The sequence below is a fragment of the Pelmatolapia mariae genome, linkage group LG20 (assembly GCF_036321145.2).
Source record: "Pelmatolapia mariae isolate MD_Pm_ZW linkage group LG20, Pm_UMD_F_2, whole genome shotgun sequence".
In the NCBI taxonomy this organism is placed as follows: domain Eukaryota; kingdom Metazoa; phylum Chordata; class Actinopteri; order Cichliformes; family Cichlidae; genus Pelmatolapia; species Pelmatolapia mariae.
The window spans coordinates 7,008,175-7,029,100 of record NC_086244.1 but is presented as its reverse complement, the minus strand read 5'-3'; the positions used below and the strand labels follow the sequence as shown (position 1 = coordinate 7,029,100).

The 20,926-nt window shown below is 42.0% G+C and overlaps 3 protein-coding genes across 3 annotated transcripts; 1 reads left to right on the top strand and 2 right to left on the bottom strand.

The window, feature by feature from the left end:
• Positions 1–1,649: 1,649 nt before the first annotated feature.
• LOC134619019 (tubulin alpha-1C chain-like) lies at positions 1,650–4,074 on the bottom strand. The gene is made up of 4 exons (XM_063464703.1): positions 3,968–4,074; positions 3,025–3,247; positions 2,790–2,938; positions 1,650–2,686 (listed from the first exon to the last, which is right to left on the bottom strand). Exons 1-4 carry the CDS (start codon positions 3,968–3,970, stop codon positions 1,712–1,714), a joined length of 1,350 nt encoding a protein of 449 aa, XP_063320773.1. The 5' UTR covers positions 3,971–4,074; the 3' UTR covers positions 1,650–1,711.
• Positions 4,075–9,723: 5,649 nt separating this feature from the next.
• LOC134619478 (tubulin alpha-1A chain) lies at positions 9,724–12,786 on the bottom strand. The gene is made up of 4 exons (XM_063465313.1): positions 12,673–12,786; positions 11,196–11,418; positions 10,961–11,109; positions 9,724–10,864 (listed from the first exon to the last, which is right to left on the bottom strand). The coding sequence occupies exons 1-4, from the start codon at positions 12,673–12,675 to the stop codon at positions 9,884–9,886; spliced, it is 1,356 nt and encodes a 451-aa protein (XP_063321383.1). The 5' UTR covers positions 12,676–12,786; the 3' UTR covers positions 9,724–9,883.
• Positions 12,787–17,709: 4,923 nt separating this feature from the next.
• Positions 17,710–20,639, top strand: tuba1c (tubulin, alpha 1c). Its single transcript, XM_063465314.1, has 4 exons — positions 17,710–17,840; positions 18,952–19,174; positions 19,261–19,409; positions 19,513–20,639. Exons 1-4 carry the CDS (start codon positions 17,838–17,840, stop codon positions 20,491–20,493), a joined length of 1,356 nt encoding a protein of 451 aa, XP_063321384.1. The 5' UTR covers positions 17,710–17,837; the 3' UTR covers positions 20,494–20,639.
• Positions 20,640–20,926: the final 287 nt, after the last annotated feature.

The following is a 20,926-nucleotide window of genomic DNA, read 5'->3' as shown; positions in this document are numbered from 1 at the left end:
TTGTCAAGCAGGGGTAAACCGAGGGGAAGGAATGCCAGGTGGCAGGGTGCTGTTGCCATTATTGACAGTATGACATTTCCTGCATGATGATGAATCAATTACTGTATAACCTACATCATGGGTACCCCATATTCTGCCTTTAGGCCTCTTTTTGATGGCGTTACACGTCCACTTCACAGGTTTAATAAGAAATAAGTTCTATGAGGCTGCTGACATTCAGTTTTCTATACTTGACAATATTTCATCTCTTACAGTTCCTGACAAACTTATATTGCAGTGTGAGGGATATACATGACAGTATAAAAGGAAATCATGCACCATTTTATTAGAAAAACATTAAAGTCCATAAAGCTAAAATTGCCATTGCAATTCATCTTTTAAATCCTTTCTATTACTTGGAGTCTCTGAAATCTGGGCTGTTTTCTGCTTTTCTGTTTTTTATTTCTCATCCATCCTATGCATACTGGAGGTATGAGCAGAGGTGGCAGCAGACAATATGAACGGGGGCATTTGGCTGAAGTCACTTTGTTATTCCATTAAAAATAAATAATCATCATAAAAAAGATGCATATTTTAAACCTTATACGCATACACATAGAAAAATGTAAGCAAAGTTATGAGAGGGCAAACATATCTGTCTCAGATTACATGCGGAGACCAAGCTGGAGACAAATGGGAGAGACATTTTTCCAGAGTACACCACTCGCTAAAACATTTGACTGTGCTCACAGTATCCTCGACACATTTCCATTTTGTTTTGCAATTTTCAAACGGTCATGCTTTAAAAATAGCTGTACGACCTGATGAATGGCACATTTATTGTTTTATAGATGTGAGGGGTAATTCACAAAGTCTGACCCATCTGCTCATTGTCCTCATCAGTCATGGTGGTTAACACGATTCACTGTAAACTGTAATTAAACTGAGCTCACACTGCAACAACTTATCAGTTACATGATTGTTTAAGTTTCATTACAAAACTGTAGAAACTGGCATAACTTATAGTTGAGGTGTATTGGTAGAACTCAGCTGAGGTGCACAGTGACTTTTGTGGGCATAAGCCTGGATTGCCACTTCAGTAATGAGAAGCACTGTACTTCACTGGGAAATGAACACCTCCAAATCATGAACTGAAATGGATAAAACAAGTGGAGCACTAACAACATGAGTGTGGATCAGCTTCAAGATGTTGATTAAGAACATCTGTGGAGCATCACTGCCCCCAAGTGACTAGACTTTCATCAGTTTTACTTTCAAACACTGTTAGTGACCACACAAGACACCTGTTAGATTATATTAAACCACAGTGGGTCTTGCAGGGTTTGGGATGTAGAGCCTCTACAGATGGATGCTGATGAGATGAAAAATGTGAAATCAAGTTATGAGATCTTTATTAAGTGGGCAATTTTGAAAGGTTAACATTATGATTGTTCTGACCTAAAATAAAGGCTCAATCCTTTGTGTGATGCATGGGCTTTGCAGATTTTTGGCTTCTAAAGTGGTGCGTACCAGAAAGTATTACAGCATCATGTGAGCACTTTGATTTCACACAAGTTAGATTAAGATCTAATAACTGAAATTCTAAATTTGAGAATTTGATATCCAGTGCCCTTTATAGTATTTTAAAAAGAAAAAAAAAAAAAGACAAATTGCAGTCATTGAACAAACTTTATTTATGATAGCAATAAATTGCACAGGAACGTTAAGTCATTTAATACTCTTCTCCTTCATCATCCTCTCCCAAGCTATCAGTTCCCACCTCCTCATAATCCTTCTCCAGAGCTGCCATGTCCTCTCTGGCCTCGGAGAACTCTCCCTCCTCCATACCCTCACCCACGTACCAGTGAACAAAGGCACGCTTAGCGTACATCAGATCGAACTTGTGGTCGAGCCGAGCCCAGGCCTCTGCAATAGCAGTGGTATTGCTCAGCATGCACACAGCCCTCTGGACCTTGGCCAGATCTCCACCAGGAACCACAGTGGGGGGCTGGTAGTTGATGCCAACCTTGAAACCAGTGGGGCACCAGTCCACAAACTGGATTGTGCGCTTGGTTTTGATGGCGGCAATGGCAGCATTGACATCTTTGGGCACCACATCGCCACGGAACAGCAGGCAGCAGGCCATGTACTTGCCGTGGCGAGGGTCACATTTCACCATCTGATTGGCTGGCTCAAAGCAGGCATTTGTGATCTCAGATACAGTTAGCTGCTCGTGGTAAGCCTTCTCTGCAGAGATGACTGGCGCATAGGTGGCCAGGGGGAAGTGGATACGGGGGTATGGCACCAAGTTGGTCTGGAACTCTGTCAGATCAACATTGAGGGCACCATCAAAGCGGAGGGAAGCAGTGATGGAGGACACAATCTGACTGATCAGCCTGTTCAGGTTGGTGTAACTAGGACGCTCGATATCGAGGTTCCTACGGCAGATATCGTAGATGGCCTCGTTATCTACCATGAAGGCACAGTCAGAGTGCTCTAGGGTGGTGTGGGTGGTCAGGATGGAGTTGTAGGGCTCCACCACAGCGGTGGACACCTGGGGAGCTGGGTAGATGGAGAACTCCAGCTTGGACTTCTTGCCGTAGTCGACAGACAGACGCTCCATCAGCAGGGAGGTGAAACCAGAGCCGGTGCCACCACCGAAGCTGTGGAACACCAGGAAGCCCTGAAGACCAGTGCACTGATCAGCCTGAGGACGGAGAGGAAGAGATGACAACCAGGCATGAGTTACTTCATTCAATTATTTCATTTGTATATACACATTTTATACTAGCTGCTTTGAATTCACCCACCAGTTTGCGGATCCTGTCCAGAACCAGGTCAATGATCTCTTTGCCGATGGTGTAATGTCCACGGGCGTAGTTATTGGCAGCATCCTCCTTGCCTGTGATCAGCTGCTCAGGGTGGAACAGCTGACGGTAGGTACCACTGCGCACCTCATCTATGCAAACAACATTACGTTAGTTTTCCTTTAAAAATGTTTTAATTTTCCTACATTATTGTTCAATGAGTGGTGATGACACTTACCGATGACAGTGGGCTCCAGGTCCACAAAAACAGCTCTGGGGACGTGCTTTCCAGCTCCAGTCTCGCTGAAGAAGGTGTTGAAGGAATCGTCTCCTCCTCCAATGGTCTTGTCACTGGGCATCTGTCCGTCCGGCTGGATCCCATGTTCCAGGCAGTAAAGCTCCCAGCAGGCATTGCCGATCTGGACACCAGCCTGACCAACGTGCACTGAGATACACTCACGCTGTGGAGAGAGGGGAAAAAAAAAGAAAAAAAAAAAAAAAAGTCATTCATTTGGCATCCATTCTATTTTTTTTTTTAATCCCAATAGTAGCTGAAAGCTACTCATCACATGTTGAGGTCTGCTCTGGAACTAATGTGAGACATGAGGAAGAAAATTAATAAGGCTCTTTGTTAGCAATGGGATGCCACAGTCATGATTATATTCCCCTGAGGCTGATAACATCCGAGCCCTTTAGAAATATCACATGTACATCAAGCAAAGCAACAAGCAAATCTTTTGTGTCGAGAACAAACATTTTCACATCAAACCAAACAAAAGACACAAAACCACCCATAAAGCTTTAAGTGAGCTGCTTCTGTTTGCCGAGTCTGTGGCTTCAATTTCACAAAGGCCGGGCCTCTTCAGAGAGGTGCTAATCAGAGGAATGCTGCAGGCTGACCTTTGCCAACTAGGTCAATGTGCGCATGAAAAGCCGGAAACAGACAGACGGGGCTGAACTTGAATTTGGGTTGTGCCCTGTCACGCTACACCAAAAATACACTAAAAGTCTGTTGAACACTGGGGTTGGTTAGCAGCCTGAAATGATAACTTCTTCTAGCTATTAAAGTACAGTGGCTGAACTTAATGACCCTTTCAGCTGATTTGAATTACCGGCTACCACGTGATATAACTTCAGTTTGAACTTAATTGTAGGAAAAGACAATAAAACTTAACACTCACCATGTTTCCTTATGTTGATAAGTTTCAGGATTAAAATGAGGAATAGGAAGCGAGAAAAACGTTAGCTCCCACAAATAGGCCTTTATGAGTCCCGTGTAAGAGGCAACTGATGCGTCCCGTCTGGGCGGGGCCTTTTATACTCGCTCACACGCCGGAAACGCTCCGCTGAATCTGATTGGGTCACGTCACATGAGCCCTATTCCTATTGGTTAGATTGTAAGCGTCACTTTCAGCCTGACACGGCACAAACTTTTCAGGAAGGTGAGGCAATCGCAGCTGCCAGCAGCGTGTTTCAGGCAGGAAGTGTGCTTTTTTTTCTCCAGTGATTTCACGTTTAAGTTTTTATTGTCTGTTTTCACTCATACTTTACAGCATCTACCAAATATTATAGGATACATTGTAAGAGAAAGACATGGCAATTAAAGTAAACAGAGAAAAAGACATGTTTTCACCAGGAAAAAAACTTTTTTAACCCCTATTTGGAAGCAAATTAAGTTTTTAGGCGGTTTTTAATATAACAGGTGATTCTATACGTGCCGGTTTTATGTACAAGTGCCTGGGGGAGATTCATCCCGGCTACAGAATGGTGAGACTTGCATCTTGGAGGGTGGGATATACCTTGAGTTCCACAGTCCTGCTTTATTTAGTTAAATGACATTCAGTGAGTATTATGAGCACAATATAGTGTTGGGAGAAGTATTCAAATAAAGAAAATGACACTTAGAAATCCACTCCAATAGACTCCCTCAAAAATAAGGGCAGTATCATTATCAGCAAAATTTAAAACAAAAAAAACCTTTTGTAAGAAAAAAAAACTTGTCATCACATATGACATTATTACTTAACCAGACCTGATGCATTTTGGTGCTGCGGGCTTGTTTTTAAATATCTGTGTACCTCTAAACAATGTTGATTTATGTCTCCCAACCTGGTGCTCGGGGCCCAAAGAGTCACAAGCGAGATTTATTTATAGAGCACATTTCAAAACAGCAGCTTTTTCTTCTTTCCACAAAACCAGAAGCCTGGCAAAGTAAAAACACAAACATACTGACTTACACAAAAAGTAAACATGGAAGGTAATATTACATTAAGTCTATATTAAGTCTTGAGCCATTCTTTTTTCTTTATGCTTTGTTTCCTTCTTGTAGTTTTTTTTTTTTAGTTAACAATAGTTCTCCTAGAGCTTGAGCAATAATTCTCCAGACTTTCCTGAAGGTCTTTCAAAGTTTTTCTTTGGGCACTGGCTGTTTTTTCACTCACATTCAGTCCAGTCCATGTACCTTATTTTCCTTTATTTATCCAGTTGGCCAATAGGGGAGCAACAGTTACAACAAATACAAATACCTGATCAATTTCAGAGGAATTTCTGTTTGTTTATTAACCCACTTAAAACTGACCTGTGAGGATTCAAGCATATTGAAGTAACTCACTTATTATTTGTTCCAGTTTCAGTGGGGGAATCTATAGAAAATGCCAATGATAACCCACTTAGACAGATATAATATGGTATTTTGCACCAACAGGTGATTCCCATAGAGTTAGCTAAATATTTAGCAAATGTGTTTGTAAAAAAATTATAGGAACTGGACAAGTGATAGACAAAAGAAGAAAAAGCATGCTTAAAAACTGGCAAACTCAATAAAAATGTCTGAGTTTAGAGAAAACTACTATCTGAAATGACTCCAAGACACTGCTTCTTTGTCAAGGATAGCAAGCCTAAAAGACTGAAAATCATTATACAACTCTACTAAAATAAATCCCATCTGACCACTTTAGGAATGAGCTGATATTTTTACTATTAGCATATTTAATGAAATGCATGCAAAATATTTTTATACTATATGAATATTTAGGTCCCAAGCCTAAATTTAGGTATTTTAAGATGATGTCTTCTAAGTTGCATTTTTGCCTTTTCAGTGAGTCTTCATTACTTTTAAAGGGAGAAGATGTGAAAATTTTCAAGCCTGAAAATCACATCTAAGTTCTGTTTAAAATTACAATTACATTTACAACCCCCATTCCACAAATCTCAAATTTTAAAGGCAAGTGAAAAAGGGCTAGAATTTTATTTTGACCCAGAAGAAGTCACAGCTACAGCAGTGGCGTTGTGTCAGAGCAAGCAAAGCAAAGCAAAGTAAGCAGTGCTTTGTTCAGTTAGTTCAGTTCAGCAGTTCAGTTAAATTAAAAAATAAGCAGAAATTAAAATGTACCAAAGTGAAAGCAGCTTTCTGTCATAAAACCTCTGGCCTGTTTGCGTCTATCCTGTATTTTACTGCCATCTTGTGGCACAGTCGCTTCTTGCTGTTTAATAAACTGAACAGCTGAAGGCTCCACAAACACTTTCAGATTAGTATTAGTATCTCGAACTTACGTTTTCATTAATATTTGTAATCCTCCTGTGAATACTGACAGTTAACCATGTCACACAGTGCTCAAGCCTTTTAATTCAGCTGTAATTTTTATTTATCGATATATTTTATTATGCTTTTTAATCCTTTAATCAAGTAGTTGAGCTGTTTTTCTGAGCTCATTAAAAGCTGTTTTGGAGGTATGTATTCCTCACAGGACAGCCACTACAAACATGTTATGTTATAGAATATGATAAATCACTGTAGATAAAACAGAATATAAACTGTTTAAAATGAGCTCGACATCTTAACATCAGTATTAATCCCTATAACACTAACGGGCAACCTTTTTCATCAGAATAATTACTTTATGTACAATTTGTCTGTAATGCAATCATGCCAAAAAAGAAAATAGACCCTTGAAAGTTCTAATGCTTGTTTTGTGCTTGAGCTGTGATAGCGTGAAGGCAGGTAGGCAGGTAGTTATGGAATGCTGAGAGTGTTTGCTGTCGATGGAGGCAGTGTGAAAAATATGTGGTACAGCTGGTCTGTGGGCTACTCTTGTTTGTTGGTCCATCAGCCATCTGCTGAGAACAGCAACATGATAACGTGCAAGGATCTGAAGAGGAAATAAGTATTGAAAACTGTCCACCGCAGCCACTGTTTGTACTTTTCATGCTTTAATTTTTTTATCTTTAACGTTCGTTTTATGCTTCATCCTTTCCCAGTCCGCTGTCGCTCCCTCCCCCATTCCGGCCCATTTGTAAGTCATTCAGCACTCAATTCGGTGATGTGCAGTTGGAAACACATTAGTGGTGTGTAAAAACCCCTTTCATCCACTGTACACAGACAGACACATTACTAGGACCATAAATCATGCTTGAGGCTTTACATATCAGGTGTTAAGACGAGGTCTTAATAGCAGGTAAATACAACCTCAGATGAACAACGATACATCATTTATTTAACAAAAATTGAGCCAAAAATGCAGAACCAATGTATGAAAACTACGCACATCCTGACTGTGGAATGCCTGTAATCTGTAGAGTCCTTACATCTTAGACTCTACAGACCTCAGTTAACATGTTAAATGTTAAAGTTCATGTCAGTACACAAAGATTGAACAACTACAGATTGTTTGGAAGGGCTGCCATGGTCTCTAAAAAAGAACACGACATCACAGCTTATGTTAGTATCTGAATTATAACAGCCCTTTGGACAAACAAGACCAAAGTGGAGATGTTTGGCTACAATGCACACAACCGTATTTGGTAAAAAAAAGAGTAAATCAGCACAAACACCTCATATTAACTGTCAGCATTGCAGTGGAGGAGTGATGATTTGGGCTTTTTTTGCAGCCACAGGACCTGAGCGCCTTGCAGTCATTGAGTCGCCCATGAGCTCCTCAGTATATCAAAGTATTCTAGAGTCAGATGTAAGGCCGTCTGTCTGACAGCTAGGCTTGACTGAAACTGGGTCATGCAGCAGAACAAAGTTCCCAAACACAGCAGCAAATCTATATGAGAATGGCTGAAGAAGAAAAGAATCCAGATTTTGCAGTGGCCCAGTTTAAGTCAAGGTCTCTACCTACTGGAAATGCTATGGTGGGATTTTTAAAAAGCTGTGCAATAACAAATACCTGCTAACCTAAATTACCAACGAAGCACTGTAATAAAGAAGAGTGGACCAAAATTCCTCCACACTGAATCAAGACACCAATCGAGTCATACAGAAAATGATTACTTCCAAGTTATTGCTGCTAAAGCTGCTTCTCTGAGTTACTGAATCATATTCCCTTACTCAGTTTTTTTTTACAGGTCTAGAAAATCCTGTGAAAAACTTTCCTTTTCAAGACTATAAAAGATAAACCCGGTATCAAAATTTAGGTAAAAAGAAGAACTTTTATATGATAACTTAATGCGACCAGCCATTAATCCCACATATTGTACTCGGACGTTTTCTCAAGCAAATTATCAGAAATAGACAAAAACATCCAGGGCACCACTGCTTTCTTCTGTTACTTTTAAACATAAGCAGTGCATTGGTATTGGCGCAAATTTAATATTGAAACTATATCTTATGATACGGATGCTTAAATGTAGTCATAGAAAATCATTCTGAGCAAAAATAAGATTTTGTTTGTAGATTTTGCCACTTGGAGTGGGTGTGAAATGTATTTGGTTGAAGTTTGTAACAGAGCATAAATGTGTTTTTCAGCCCTGAACATTTCATGTGGATATCTCCTGTACTTCAGAGGTTGTGGGGCTAAAAATCCTGGAAAAAAAATGTTCACCTAACCTTATTTATGTACTTTGTACCTTTTGTAACTCCAGATGTTTTTATAAGGTCAGGATAAGACGTTGCTTGGCTTCGTTAGATACAATAGTAAAGTAGGAGGTCAGGTGAGAGTGCCTCCCATCTGAGGTTCCTCTTATAGTTTAATCTTATAGTTCCTGTGTGGACTTACCAGACCTGAAGAGTAATTCACTACAGCTGTCAGTTCAGTATTTTTATTTTAGTTGTAGTGGAATACTTTTGGCTGCAGCCTTATTTTCCATGAGGTTGTCACAGCAGATGGATCCACATATTGGCTTTAGCCCAAGCTTTACACCGGGTGCACTTCCTGACACAACCCTGTGACACTATCAGGCTGGGTTTGTGTCTCCTTCCAGTCTCACACCATGGCTCTATTGTGCTCTATTTTACAGCTTAATTTTGAAGACCGCATTGTAAACCTCAGGATCCTCATTACGGTCAAAAGATTTGTCACAATGCAAGGATTCCTAAACTGTGGGCTGGGGCCCTCTGGTGGACCATAAAGGTACTGCAGGCGGGCCCCAGCCAAGTTATATATTTACATAAACATATTTATTTATATAAAAACTTAATCAAAACTAGTAATAGGAGGTGGTTAGTTTAAGATATTATTCATTACTCGACCTAAATTTACTGCTTTTGTATTAAAGTTTGTGGCAAGTGCTGTTACAGTTGTCGTACCTAAGCTTTGAAAGAGTCTTCCTTTGTCATTCAGGTCGGCTGAATCAGTCAGATATTCAGCAGGTGAATTTTAAACACCTGCTGAAAACTGATTTTCTTGGCTTGACTTTAAACATTGAAACTTCAAGCAATGGTTCACACTAATATTTAAAATATGTATTTATGAACAGTATTTATAAACACGGCTGTAGGATTTATGTATCGATTACAAGAAAAAAGATTTGAACGCTATTGAGAAAACTAATCAGCTTTTTACATGCATGTTTAAAAACATGACTTTTAAACATCTTAAATTACATGATTCAAACATTTCTGTGCTACTTACTCATGACTAATATGTCATAAAGTTTCTGAATATTTAAAAATCGTTTTGAATATCACTGAATATTTAAAAGACAAACAGTTAAACAGTTTTTCATCACAGAGGTTTTATTTAGAGCATAGCCAAACTTGACATTTCCAAGGGTTTAGAACTGAACAGCCAAAATGACAAAACATTTGTATTTGGAATGCTTTAAAGGAGACATATTAGTCAAATATTTCCTTTTTAACTAATGCCTTCAGGTCCCTTTCAATACTCCTCTCCTTCCTCCTCTCCTTCACCCTCAATGGAGTCGACTCCCACCTCCTCATAATCCTTCTCCAGAGCTGCCATGTCCTCTCTGGCCTCGGAGAACTCTCCCTCCTCCATACCCTCACCCACGTACCAGTGAACAAAGGCACGCTTAGCGTACATCAGATCGAACTTGTGGTCGAGCCGAGCCCAGGCCTCTGCAATAGCAGTGGTGTTGCTCAGCATGCACACAGCCCTCTGGACCTTGGCCAGATCTCCACCAGGAACCACAGTGGGGGGCTGGTAGTTGATGCCAACCTTGAAACCAGTGGGGCACCAGTCCACAAACTGGATGGTGCGTTTGGTTTTGATGGTGGCAATGGCAGCGTTGACATCTTTGGGCACCACATCACCACGGTACAAAAGGCAGCAGGCCATGTACTTGCCGTGGCGAGGGTCACATTTCACCATCTGATTGGCTGGCTCAAAGCAGGCGTTTGTGATCTCAGCCACTGAGAGCTGCTCGTGGTAAGCCTTCTCTGCAGAGATGACTGGCGCATAGGTGGCCAGGGGGAAGTGGATACGGGGGTATGGCACCAAGTTGGTCTGGAACTCTGTCAGATCAACATTGAGGGCACCATCAAAGCGGAGGGAAGCAGTGATGGAGGACACAATCTGACCGATCAGCCTGTTCAGGTTGGTGTAAGTAGGACGCTCGATATCGAGGTTCCTACGGCAGATATCGTAGATGGCCTCGTTATCTACCATGAAGGCACAGTCAGAGTGCTCTAGGGTGGTGTGGGTGGTCAGGATGGAGTTGTAGGGCTCCACCACAGCGGTGGACACCTGGGGAGCTGGGTAGATGGAGAACTCCAGCTTGGACTTCTTGCCATAGTCGACAGACAGACGCTCCATCAGCAGGGAGGTGAAACCAGAGCCGGTGCCACCGCCAAAGCTGTGGAACACCAGGAAGCCCTGAAGACCAGTGCACTGATCAGCCTGAGGACAGAAGAGGAGATAACAACCAGTGATTATTTTATTTAATTTGTCTTTCTGAAGATAAAGTTGAAACAAGCTGCTGTAAATTTAGCCCACCAGTTTGCGGATCCTGTCCAGAACCAGGTCAATGATCTCTTTGCCGATGGTGTAATGTCCACGGGCGTAGTTATTGGCAGCATCCTCCTTGCCTGTGATCAGCTGCTCAGGGTGGAACAGCTGACGGTAGGTACCACTGCGCACCTCATCTATGCAAACAACATTACGTTAGTTTTCCTTTAAAAATGTTTTAATTTTCCTACATTATTGTTCAATGAGTGGTGATGACACTTACCGATGACAGTGGGCTCCAGGTCCACAAAAACAGCTCTGGGGACGTGCTTTCCAGCTCCAGTCTCGCTGAAGAAGGTGTTGAAGGAATCGTCTCCTCCTCCAATGGTCTTGTCACTGGGCATCTGTCCGTCCGGCTGGATCCCATGTTCCAGGCAGTAAAGCTCCCAGCAGGCATTGCCGATCTGGACACCAGCCTGACCAACGTGGATGGAGATACACTCACGCTGTGGAGAGAAGAAAACAAAGCGATAAAGGGGGGGGGGGTAATTTAGCTGTAAATGTATTCATTTGTAGTGCAAACAAAAAAAGTACAAAACTGTTCAAAGTGTTTTTCTTCATTCAGTTGTTTTGGGTGAGAGTCACTTTTACTGATCCAAACTTGTTTTTTTAGCAACAACTACTCTTATTTTTTTCCCGCCCAACAGGTGCACTGGATTGTGTCTGGAACCGCGTTGCTATGCGACAAACCCTTCACTCTGGCAACCGATGACGTCGGGGCCGTTGAAATTCGTTGGGAAGCGTGAATATTAGAAAAGGTTGAGCCGTTAAAGGAGAAAAGTTTAGTCAAGGAAGCAAGGCAGCCATAATGGTAATGCCCACGGGTATTGATTTTACAGCATAATAACTGCATGCGTTGAACCACCAGTCAAATGTGGAAAAATGGCTCAAAAGTTTGCGGTTTAGCCCCAAAATGCGGTTTTTGCGCCCCCCCCCCCCCCCCCCCCGCCCCATGTTACGCTTCCAGCGCCATCTTTGCCATCAGAGAATTGATCATTTTAATTCAGTGTTAGGTCTGTCTATATGTTAATGCCACTGATTTAGTCTCATCACTGAAACTAAACCGTTATAACAGAAAATACTACTAGGTGGCCGGCTGTACATCTGCTAGGTGGCTGGCTGTGCATCAGTGCGGTAACTATCAGCCCGGGAGAGTCCGTTACTCGCATGCATTTTTAATGGCTTGCCGCGCTGACAGGGCATTTTCATCCAGTTTTCCCTAAGGATTGGGTTACTGTGGGTGTGAGGCATTCTTTTTAAGCTGATACAGCTTAATGCCATTCTCCCTGCCAGTGACGTGAATTACCCTTACAGCCCGTCGCGGTCACGACTAGTGATGACCGGGGCTTTAGTCATGCCAGTGAGAGAATAAAACACCGCAGAGTCACCGGCTGGACTGAAGCCTCCATTATTCCCTCTGTCCACCCCTGAAAACCTCTTTTGTTCGGTCTGCCCGCCACGTCCCCCAATTGAAAGGCGTCAGAGCATCTCCCCATCTCAAGCTGGGACTAAAACACTGCAAGAAATGGAATATCTATATAGCAAAATCAGCCACACAGTTTTAAATCCCACTTTTCATTTAAAGGTAAAGCAACCCTCCCTTGTAAGAGCTCAACTTACAAATCACACCCACCTTCTTTCTTTTTTTTAAGTGTGCCTCAAGTATGGCCTGTTAACAAAGCTTTTTTAAAAGTTCTTACCATTTTGTTATGTTATAGTCGCGGTGGAGGTTGGCAGAAGCTCCTCGACAAGCAGTCTTACAATTCGACTGTTATGGGGTCGATGTAAGAGATAATGGCGCACATGAGGATGGACAGGGGTATATATGCAAGGGAAGACCCGGCGCCCGTGGCTGCTGCGCCCTATTGGCTAATCTCCCGTCAGTCTGACGTTTCGAATCATTCCGCGGCTTTCGATTGGATAAGCGGTTCTCCTCACTACAAGGACCGCCCAGCAGACCCCACCCTACTATCCTGCCGTATTGTGCTGCAAGCATGGCGCCTCTGATTATGGGAAAAATGCTGCGTAATTTTCAGCATGTTTGTGCCAGACAGACCCGGGCTGCTCTACACAAACTCTCCATATGTCGCTCCTCATGCTAAAACTAATAAACAAAAACAGAATAACTAATAGGAAGGCTTGTAATAAAATTCAAAAACACTTAAAAAGTGGACTATTCTCTGCATCTGATATTGAAAACTGTATTCACTTTTATTTATAATTGATTTTATCAGGTTTTATCCGTAATACATCTTATTTTATTTCACATTTTCCAATACAAAATCAATCAGCTCATCTTTCTTCAAATCGCCCCTCCAATTTGTTACCATCAGAGTGAATTTCAAGCCTTTCACCGGATATATATGGATCTTCTAGTGTCTTACTTTTCCTTAAGGCTATATTATAAAATGTGTATTTGCAGTTAAGCTAAAGAGGAGTTTAAACACCCATCCACATTGGCTGGCAACAAAAAAAAACTTTAGTTATTATCAAACCATCACTGTTACATGTATTTTTGATATGACCTTTGTAGGATTTCATGCATACAGATTTTTACGTACTGTTCAAAATTTACTGCCTTCTACATGATAGATGTGGTGTTTTATTGACCAGATTAACAGCCGTTTGGCTTTGTTTTCCAGTCTTCTTCAGATAAAAGAGGTCAAACTGCCCAGTCATGTATGAGGGACATGTAGGCCAACGACGCCCAACCCCCAGCCCCCCTCCCAAGATTTAACGGTTGCTAGGAAATGAATAAAGGAGTTGCCTGGATACAGACCAGTATCCACATAGACCGCCTTTATCTGGTGATCACGTGGTCCAGCTTAAATAGTAGCATTAGGGCCTGCACTGCAGCTGCCTCTGTGGTGGGATATAAGCCACGTTTTTCCTAAAATCTATCATCACGCCTCGGTCTGTAAAGAAACAGGCTTTTTCTTCCCTACATGTGCATGCATCCTTGTCTTATCGAGCCAGTGAAAATTTTAAAATGTGGATGTCAGGGTGGGGCTTGACTGATTCCATGCATGGTGCACTTCATCCAAAGCACCACTCTTTCTTAAGACTGTGAATGCGGCTCTTCTGGTTTCTTAAACCTTCAGATTTCAGTGAAACGGACCATAAATTGGTTTTCATGAGCCAACTCGCAGGGAGTTAAGCACTTTGGTTGCTAACAACAAATGAAACTCTATGACAACAGTTGTCCCAGAGGTAGAAGTGGTATCCCATTGAACGAGGGGCTGCTTTATTTTGAGACTCAGACCCGAGAGATGTGTGTTTACAGTAACAGCAGATGGAAAACGAGCATAGATTTTATTGTCTTTTCTCATCATCTAAAAAAGGATCCCAAGAAACCAGTTGTGTCAGCATTAAAAAATCCACGTTTTTTTTTTACCTTTGATCATCCTGATTTTATCCTCTGCTTACATGGAACAGTCTGGTTATTGAATTGAAGGTTGCTTAAACACTTTTGAGTATATATGATTATATTACCCGTACCTTAGATCTTGTATATTATATTTTATAGCTTAGTTAATATTGTTTATAGCTCAATATAAACTGCATGTGCAAACACCCTATCCCCTTGCATCCTCTCCTCTCACACTGACCCCTCTACATTCCTGAATCTTCTCTTTGGTCTTCCCCATTTCCTCTTGCCAGACAGCTCTCTTCAACATAACTTTTCCCATTATATTTACTACTGCTCCTCTGCACATGTCCAAACCATCTCAACCTTGCCTCTCATAGCTCTGCTACCATCAGCTGTGCCTTGTGTCCTTCCATCAGTGCCATCATCTCCAACAACAACATAGCTGATCATATAGCAATATTATATGTCATCCACACTTTTGATGCAAGAAAGATTTTATGCCAGAGACCCTTCGTGACGCAACCCTCACGGTTTGTCCAAGCTGGGGATGGGCACCAGCGATTCTTGTGGGTTAACATCTGGACCAAGCATGCCACCTGGAATTTTTGAGCAAGAGTATTGCCACACAGTGTATGTAAAATACAGATTGTATAAAAGACGGACATAGCTTCCAAGTCTGAAAAGTGAATCATGCGTTCTTTTTAATGGTTACATGGGGGGACTCCGCATAGACGCCTATGGGGAAAACCCTCAGACTTGACATCTGTAAAAACTTTACACACCTTTACCATTTTTATAATACTGATGTCCATACATTTTGCCCAGATACACAGGAGCATAATAGTACTCAGTTTTTCTATTTTGTTTTTCTAAGTAAAGAACATTCCTGTACAGGGAAGTACAAACCCTCATGGGACTGTTAATGTTTACCTTCAAATACTTAATTTAGTCGTTCCGTGATCGTTATTTCCGTTATGCTGTGATGTTGTGCTTAGACTTTGGTACTTGTGGATTTGTGGTTTCCAGGATTTATGTGACCAAGAATGGTGTAAAGGGTTAGCTATTAACAATCCACCGTGACTGAAGCTCAAGCAGTGTTTGATTCAAGGTTGTTGTTTAAATGGTAACAAAATCATTCTTCCTGTAACTGTGCACAGACCTCAGTGCTTATCAAACACTTTATTACAGTTCAGCAATCTGTGGTGTTGTTCTCTGATTAAATTCTTTGACTTCAAGTGTGTCATCCATGTATTTAGCACCGACTTTTCTTGATTGATGATCTGCTCCAGCTGAGTGCCATTGACATCCCCGGGCCAGCTGAAGCTGTTGGTGAAATGCTTGAACTGGTGAGCAGCGTGAGGAAAAGAATGCATGCAGAGTGCTCCTGCACTAAATTAATAATTAATTAATCAAATATAGTTGTCTCACAATGTCACATTTGGAAACCAGTGCATTATATTATTTATTTTTGCAATATACAATGCCACAGATCTGAGGTTGAACAAATTATTGTTGCCTTCGTACTTTTCAATCCCTAATGTACCCACAAAAATTTGCTATTTCCATTTACCGTACACATTATTTATATTTTATATTTTGTGCATATTTTATAATGCAGATTTCAAGGATGCAATCTAGATCTAAAAACTAAATGACAGCAGTTGTCGCAGTGATTTTGGATTGTGTGTTAGCTGTGTTTCTTTATGTGAGATGCTGTGATTTATGTGCAGTCAATATACTGACCTACATCAGAAATCTGGCCTACATCCTCAGCTAAATTATTATCGCTTTTATTTTTCAGATTTTCTTATTTTATATTTATTTATTAATTTTCTTCCAGTCCAGTTTTCTTGTGAGGCGATGCCCCGCCCTAACAGCCTCACACAGACAAAAGCTCGAAATGCTTCTCTGTTTCTGTCTTAGAGGATGAATACACATCCATGTCGTCGATCTGCCTGCACCTGCGTTGAAGCCATCAGCATGCGAGCTCTGCTGTGACAGATGGAAAACATGCTCGGTCACTTTGTCGGGTATCAGATTCCCAGTTTGCAGGATGCATTGCGGTAAGTTTCAACGCCATGAAGGACCACTCCCATCTCTACAGCATTCCCATCCTCCCTCTCTCCTCTTGGTGAGCAGCTGCTTAGACCCTCCCTGTCTCACAGCTGCTGAGGAGGAGGAGGAGGAAGGGGAGTGGAGAATGTTCTCTCAAGAAGTCCTGGCTGTCAGCCATTGCTGCTTCCTGTCCTTCTCTTTCATCTCCTGCAGTTCATTTTGAGTGTAGCAACCACTAAAGGCTGGCTGTAAATCATACATCCTCACTGCCCTGCTGAATAATTAGTGAGAGAACCCACATTTAGGTGGCTACTAGTTTATACTGCATCAAGGATTTTTCCTTTTTCTTTCAGCCTTACTTAAAAGCATTAAGCTACATGCCTTTTCAGGTGACTCCCATTCTTAACTGGATTTTCAGACAGCTTAAAGGGACGGGTTTTAATGTTGTAACTGCAGACTGTTAAGTCTTAGTGGCATTTAGGTTCTCTAACACAGCCATTATGTCACATAAACTGCAGTTCAGCCAATTTCAGTTCCTCAAACTGGACAGAACCAGAAGAAGCTCAACCCACACTGGGTGCTGCTGAACAACAGACACACAGGCAGACGTGCAGCCACGTGATCGGCCCACTGAATGACATCATTGCAGAGAATCTAGGACAAAGAGGGAGGAGAGCCGAGGAGCTGGCATGGCAGGCAGATACCATGGCAGACTCCTGCAACATGGGTGCCTGGATGATACCAGCACCAGTGGGGTGGATGCAGCAAAAGCATCAATATTAATGCACTACATTTGTGGAAAAATAAAAAATAAAATCCACAAATATTTACAGTCGAAATCTCACCAAAGAGGACAGCTTTGTATTGATTTGCAGCTTGCCACACCTAAATAATAGATGCTCAAACCTCTATGCATAATAAATGAGCTTTGTTTGAATTAGCCCTTTATTCAGTGAAAATGAAATGAAATTCAGACTTCTTCTTCTGCTGCTGCTATTAAAATTTACATTGCAAGGAGCTCGTGGACAGTCTTTCTTGTCATGTAATGTATGAGAATATTTTTCACCCCAACAAAAAAACGTAACATACCCACATATCCACTAGTAAGAATCACGATATTTATATTTATCTTATTTCATTGCTGGCTTCTAAAATATTAATATATTGTACTTCTCATATTTAATTGCAAAAACACTTAGAAGCTATGTCAGAACTGCATTAGCCACCAAACGGTGGTAGTAAACGCGTTTTTTTCCTCTGTGCACAGGAGCAAATCCCCTGCCCTGCCTGTATAAATCTGGTAGCGCCGCCCTCCCATTCAGCAGTTGTTGCATCGACCCCGTTGGGTACAACACGCGACGCAAACAGACCCTTTTTTAAAAAGCCTCTTTCTTCACATTTTCTCCTTCTCCTCTTCCTCTTTGAGCCTCAGACGGAATCATGGTAAGATATTTCCCTTCGTTCCTCTCTGAAACCGTTTTTGTAAGGTGGAATTTCAGGTTAGTCAGGCGCCGGTGTCTCGGTTGTTGAACGGGTTTCCCATCGCTAGAAAACCATTTTTAAAACTCAGTAGACACATAAACGTATAGAATAGCTAGATTGTTACCGAAACACTTGATATAGATATATTTTAGCGTGAAAACAAATCGTGTTACAGAGATGATGCACAGATTTGGTCTGCGGCAGTGGCACGATGTGATTGGCATTGTGTAGAGATGAGAACAATGCACAGAGTGGCGTTGTTTAGACTGACAATAAAGACAGTAGAGCTGCTTTTCATATAAATGAATAGCATTATTTATGTAAATATTCACCTTTTTTTGTCATTTTAACACGTAAAAATCATAAATCTGGCACCTTACAAACGCACGACCCTGTTTAAAGGCAGGGAGGGGCAGATTGGGTGGGGATGGATGGAGAAATTAAATTGCAGCTATCATTTTTAATTCATAGGATGCAGCAGCAAATGTGTTTTTAATTTAATTTAATTTTAAGGTTAAAGAAAATAAATTGACACAACAAAATGCCTCTATTTTTATATTTATCCTGAAATATTCAATAAACATACACTCTCGTAAAGGCTATGTGACCTGTATGATGATTTAATTAGGACCAAATTAAGGTTTCGTGCATTACAAAAAGACATAGATCTAATTAGCTAGATTGATTTTATGTTTTCTTCACTGTGATTTTGCATCCTCAAGACATGGAAGCAAGTGGAATATTCCAGGCTGTGCGCCTTTGCACAGGGAAATCAATTTGCATGTGTGCTTTTGCTTGCAAAAGAGGGGGAGAGGTAAGAGAGAGGGATAAAAGGACAAGAGGACAAAAAACACTGGAGGGAAGAGGAGAGCGTCCTGCCTCTGCGGGGGCTGCAGGGAGGTACCTCCTGCTGCACTGCTCATCTCAGATAGAGGGAGCAACTAAATGTGTCCAATTTTAAGATGCATGTCTTGAGAGAGGTTACATGTAAAAGCAGTGACAAAATGTGGAATGAAATCCAAATTATATATAGATAGATGACCTTTTCCTTCTTTTTCTTTTCTCTCCACAGCGTGAGTGTATCTCCATCCACGTTGGTCAGGCTGGTGTCCAGATCGGCAATGCCTGCTGGGAGCTTTACTGCCTGGAACATGGGATCCAGCCGGACGGACAGATGCCCAGTGACAAGACTCTCGGAGGAGGAGACGATTCCTTCAACACCTTCTTCAGCGAGACTGGAGCTGGAAAGCACGTCCCCAGAGCTGTTTTTGTGGACCTGGAGCCCACTGTCATCGGTAAGTGTCATCACCGCTCGCTAAACAATAATGTAGGAAAATTAAAACATCTTTAAAGGAAAACTAACGTAATGTTGTTTGCATAGATGAGGTACGCACTGGTACCTACCGTCAGCTGTTCCACCCTGAGCAGCTGATCACAGGCAAGGAGGATGCTGCCAATAACTACGCCCGTGGACATTACACCATCGGCAAAGAGATCATTGACCTGGTTCTGGACAGGATCCGCAAACTGGTGGGTGAATTCAAAGCAGCTAGTATAAAATGTGTATATACAAATGAAATAATTGAATGAAGTAACTCATGCCTGGTTGTCATCTCTCCCTCTCCGTCCTCAGGCTGATCAGTGCACTGGTCTTCAGGGCTTCCTGGTGTTTCACAGCTTTGGAGGTGGCACCGGCTCTGGTTTCACCTCCCTGCTGATGGAGCGTCTGTCTGTCGATTATGGCAAGAAGTCCAAGCTGGAGTTCTCCATCTACCCAGCTCCCCAGGTGTCCACCGCTGTGGTGGAGCCCTACAACTCCATCCTGACCACCCACACCACCCTAGAGCACTCTGACTGTGCCTTCATGGTAGATAATGAGGCCATCTACGATATCTGTCGTAGGAACCTTGATATCGAGCGTCCTACTTACACCAACCTGAACAGGCTGATCAGTCAGATTGTGTCCTCCATCACTGCTTCCCTCCGCTTTGATGGTGCCCTCAATGTTGATCTGACAGAGTTCCAGACCAACTTGGTGCCATACCCCCGTATCCACTTCCCCCTGGCCACCTATGCTCCAGTCATCTCTGCAGAGAAGGCTTACCACGAGCAGCTCTCAGTGGCTGAGATCACAAATGCCTGCTTTGAGCCAGCCAATCAGATGGTGAAATGTGACCCTCGCCATGGCAAGTACATGGCCTGCTGCCTGCTGTTCCGTGGTGATGTGGTGCCCAAAGATGTCAACGCTGCCATTGCCACCATCAAAACCAAACGCACGATCCAGTTTGTGGACTGGTGCCCCACTGGTTTCAAGGTTGGCATCAACTACCAGCCCCCCACTGTGGTTCCTGGTGGAGATCTGGCCAAGGTCCAGAGGGCTGTGTGCATGCTGAGCAACACCACTGCTATTGCAGAGGCCTGGGCTCGGCTCGACCACAAGTTCGATCTGATGTACGCTAAGCGTGCCTTTGTTCACTGGTACGTGGGTGAGGGTATGGAGGAGGGAGAGTTCTCCGAGGCCAGAGAGGACATGGCAGCTCTGGAGAAGGATTATGAGGAGGTGGGAGTCGACTCCATTGAGGGCGAGGGAGAGGAGGAAGGAGAGGAGTATTAAAACAGGCATTAACAGATAATAATTGATTGCAATGTGTTCTTGAATGCATTCCAAACAGAAATGTTTGTCAGTTTGGCTGTTAAGACTAAAAACTCCTGAAAATGTCAAGTTTGGCTGTCTTCTAAATAAAACCTCTGTGATGTGAAGTCCTTTGCCCTGTGTTTATTCAGCCCAAATACATATTTACAACAACAAAATGGTGCAACTCCAAATTTTGAGCTATAATTTTGAAGATTCGGTATATAAAACTCAAAGCTTGGCAGAATATATGCATAGATATATATTGTTTTCTTAAACATTAACAATATCTATTATAATCAGAAGCTGGACAACTAATTGGTTTCAATTTCAATTACTTCAACAGAAACCCAGTACTTTTTTCTACCTGGTGTCATTAATTCATGCGTGAATAATCATCAATAATTTAGAAAGA

Bases quoted from the DNA above. Each gene is read 5' to 3' on its own strand.
- LOC134619019 (XM_063464703.1), bottom strand. The intron at 2,939-3,024 runs GTAAGTGTCATC...TTGTTTGCATAG, and splicing joins CCTGGAGCCCACTGTCATCG to ATGAGGTGCGCAGTGGTACC. The intron at 2,687-2,789 runs GTGGGTGAATTC...CTCCGTCCTCAG, and splicing joins TGGACAGGATCCGCAAACTG to GCTGATCAGTGCACTGGTCT.
- LOC134619478 (XM_063465313.1), bottom strand. The intron at 11,110-11,195 runs GTAAGTGTCATC...TTGTTTGCATAG, and splicing joins CCTGGAGCCCACTGTCATCG to ATGAGGTGCGCAGTGGTACC. The intron at 10,865-10,960 runs GTGGGCTAAATT...TTCTGTCCTCAG, and splicing joins TGGACAGGATCCGCAAACTG to GCTGATCAGTGCACTGGTCT.
- tuba1c (XM_063465314.1), top strand. The intron at 19,175-19,260 runs GTAAGTGTCATC...TTGTTTGCATAG, and splicing joins CCTGGAGCCCACTGTCATCG to ATGAGGTACGCACTGGTACC. The intron at 19,410-19,512 runs GTGGGTGAATTC...CTCCGTCCTCAG, and splicing joins TGGACAGGATCCGCAAACTG to GCTGATCAGTGCACTGGTCT.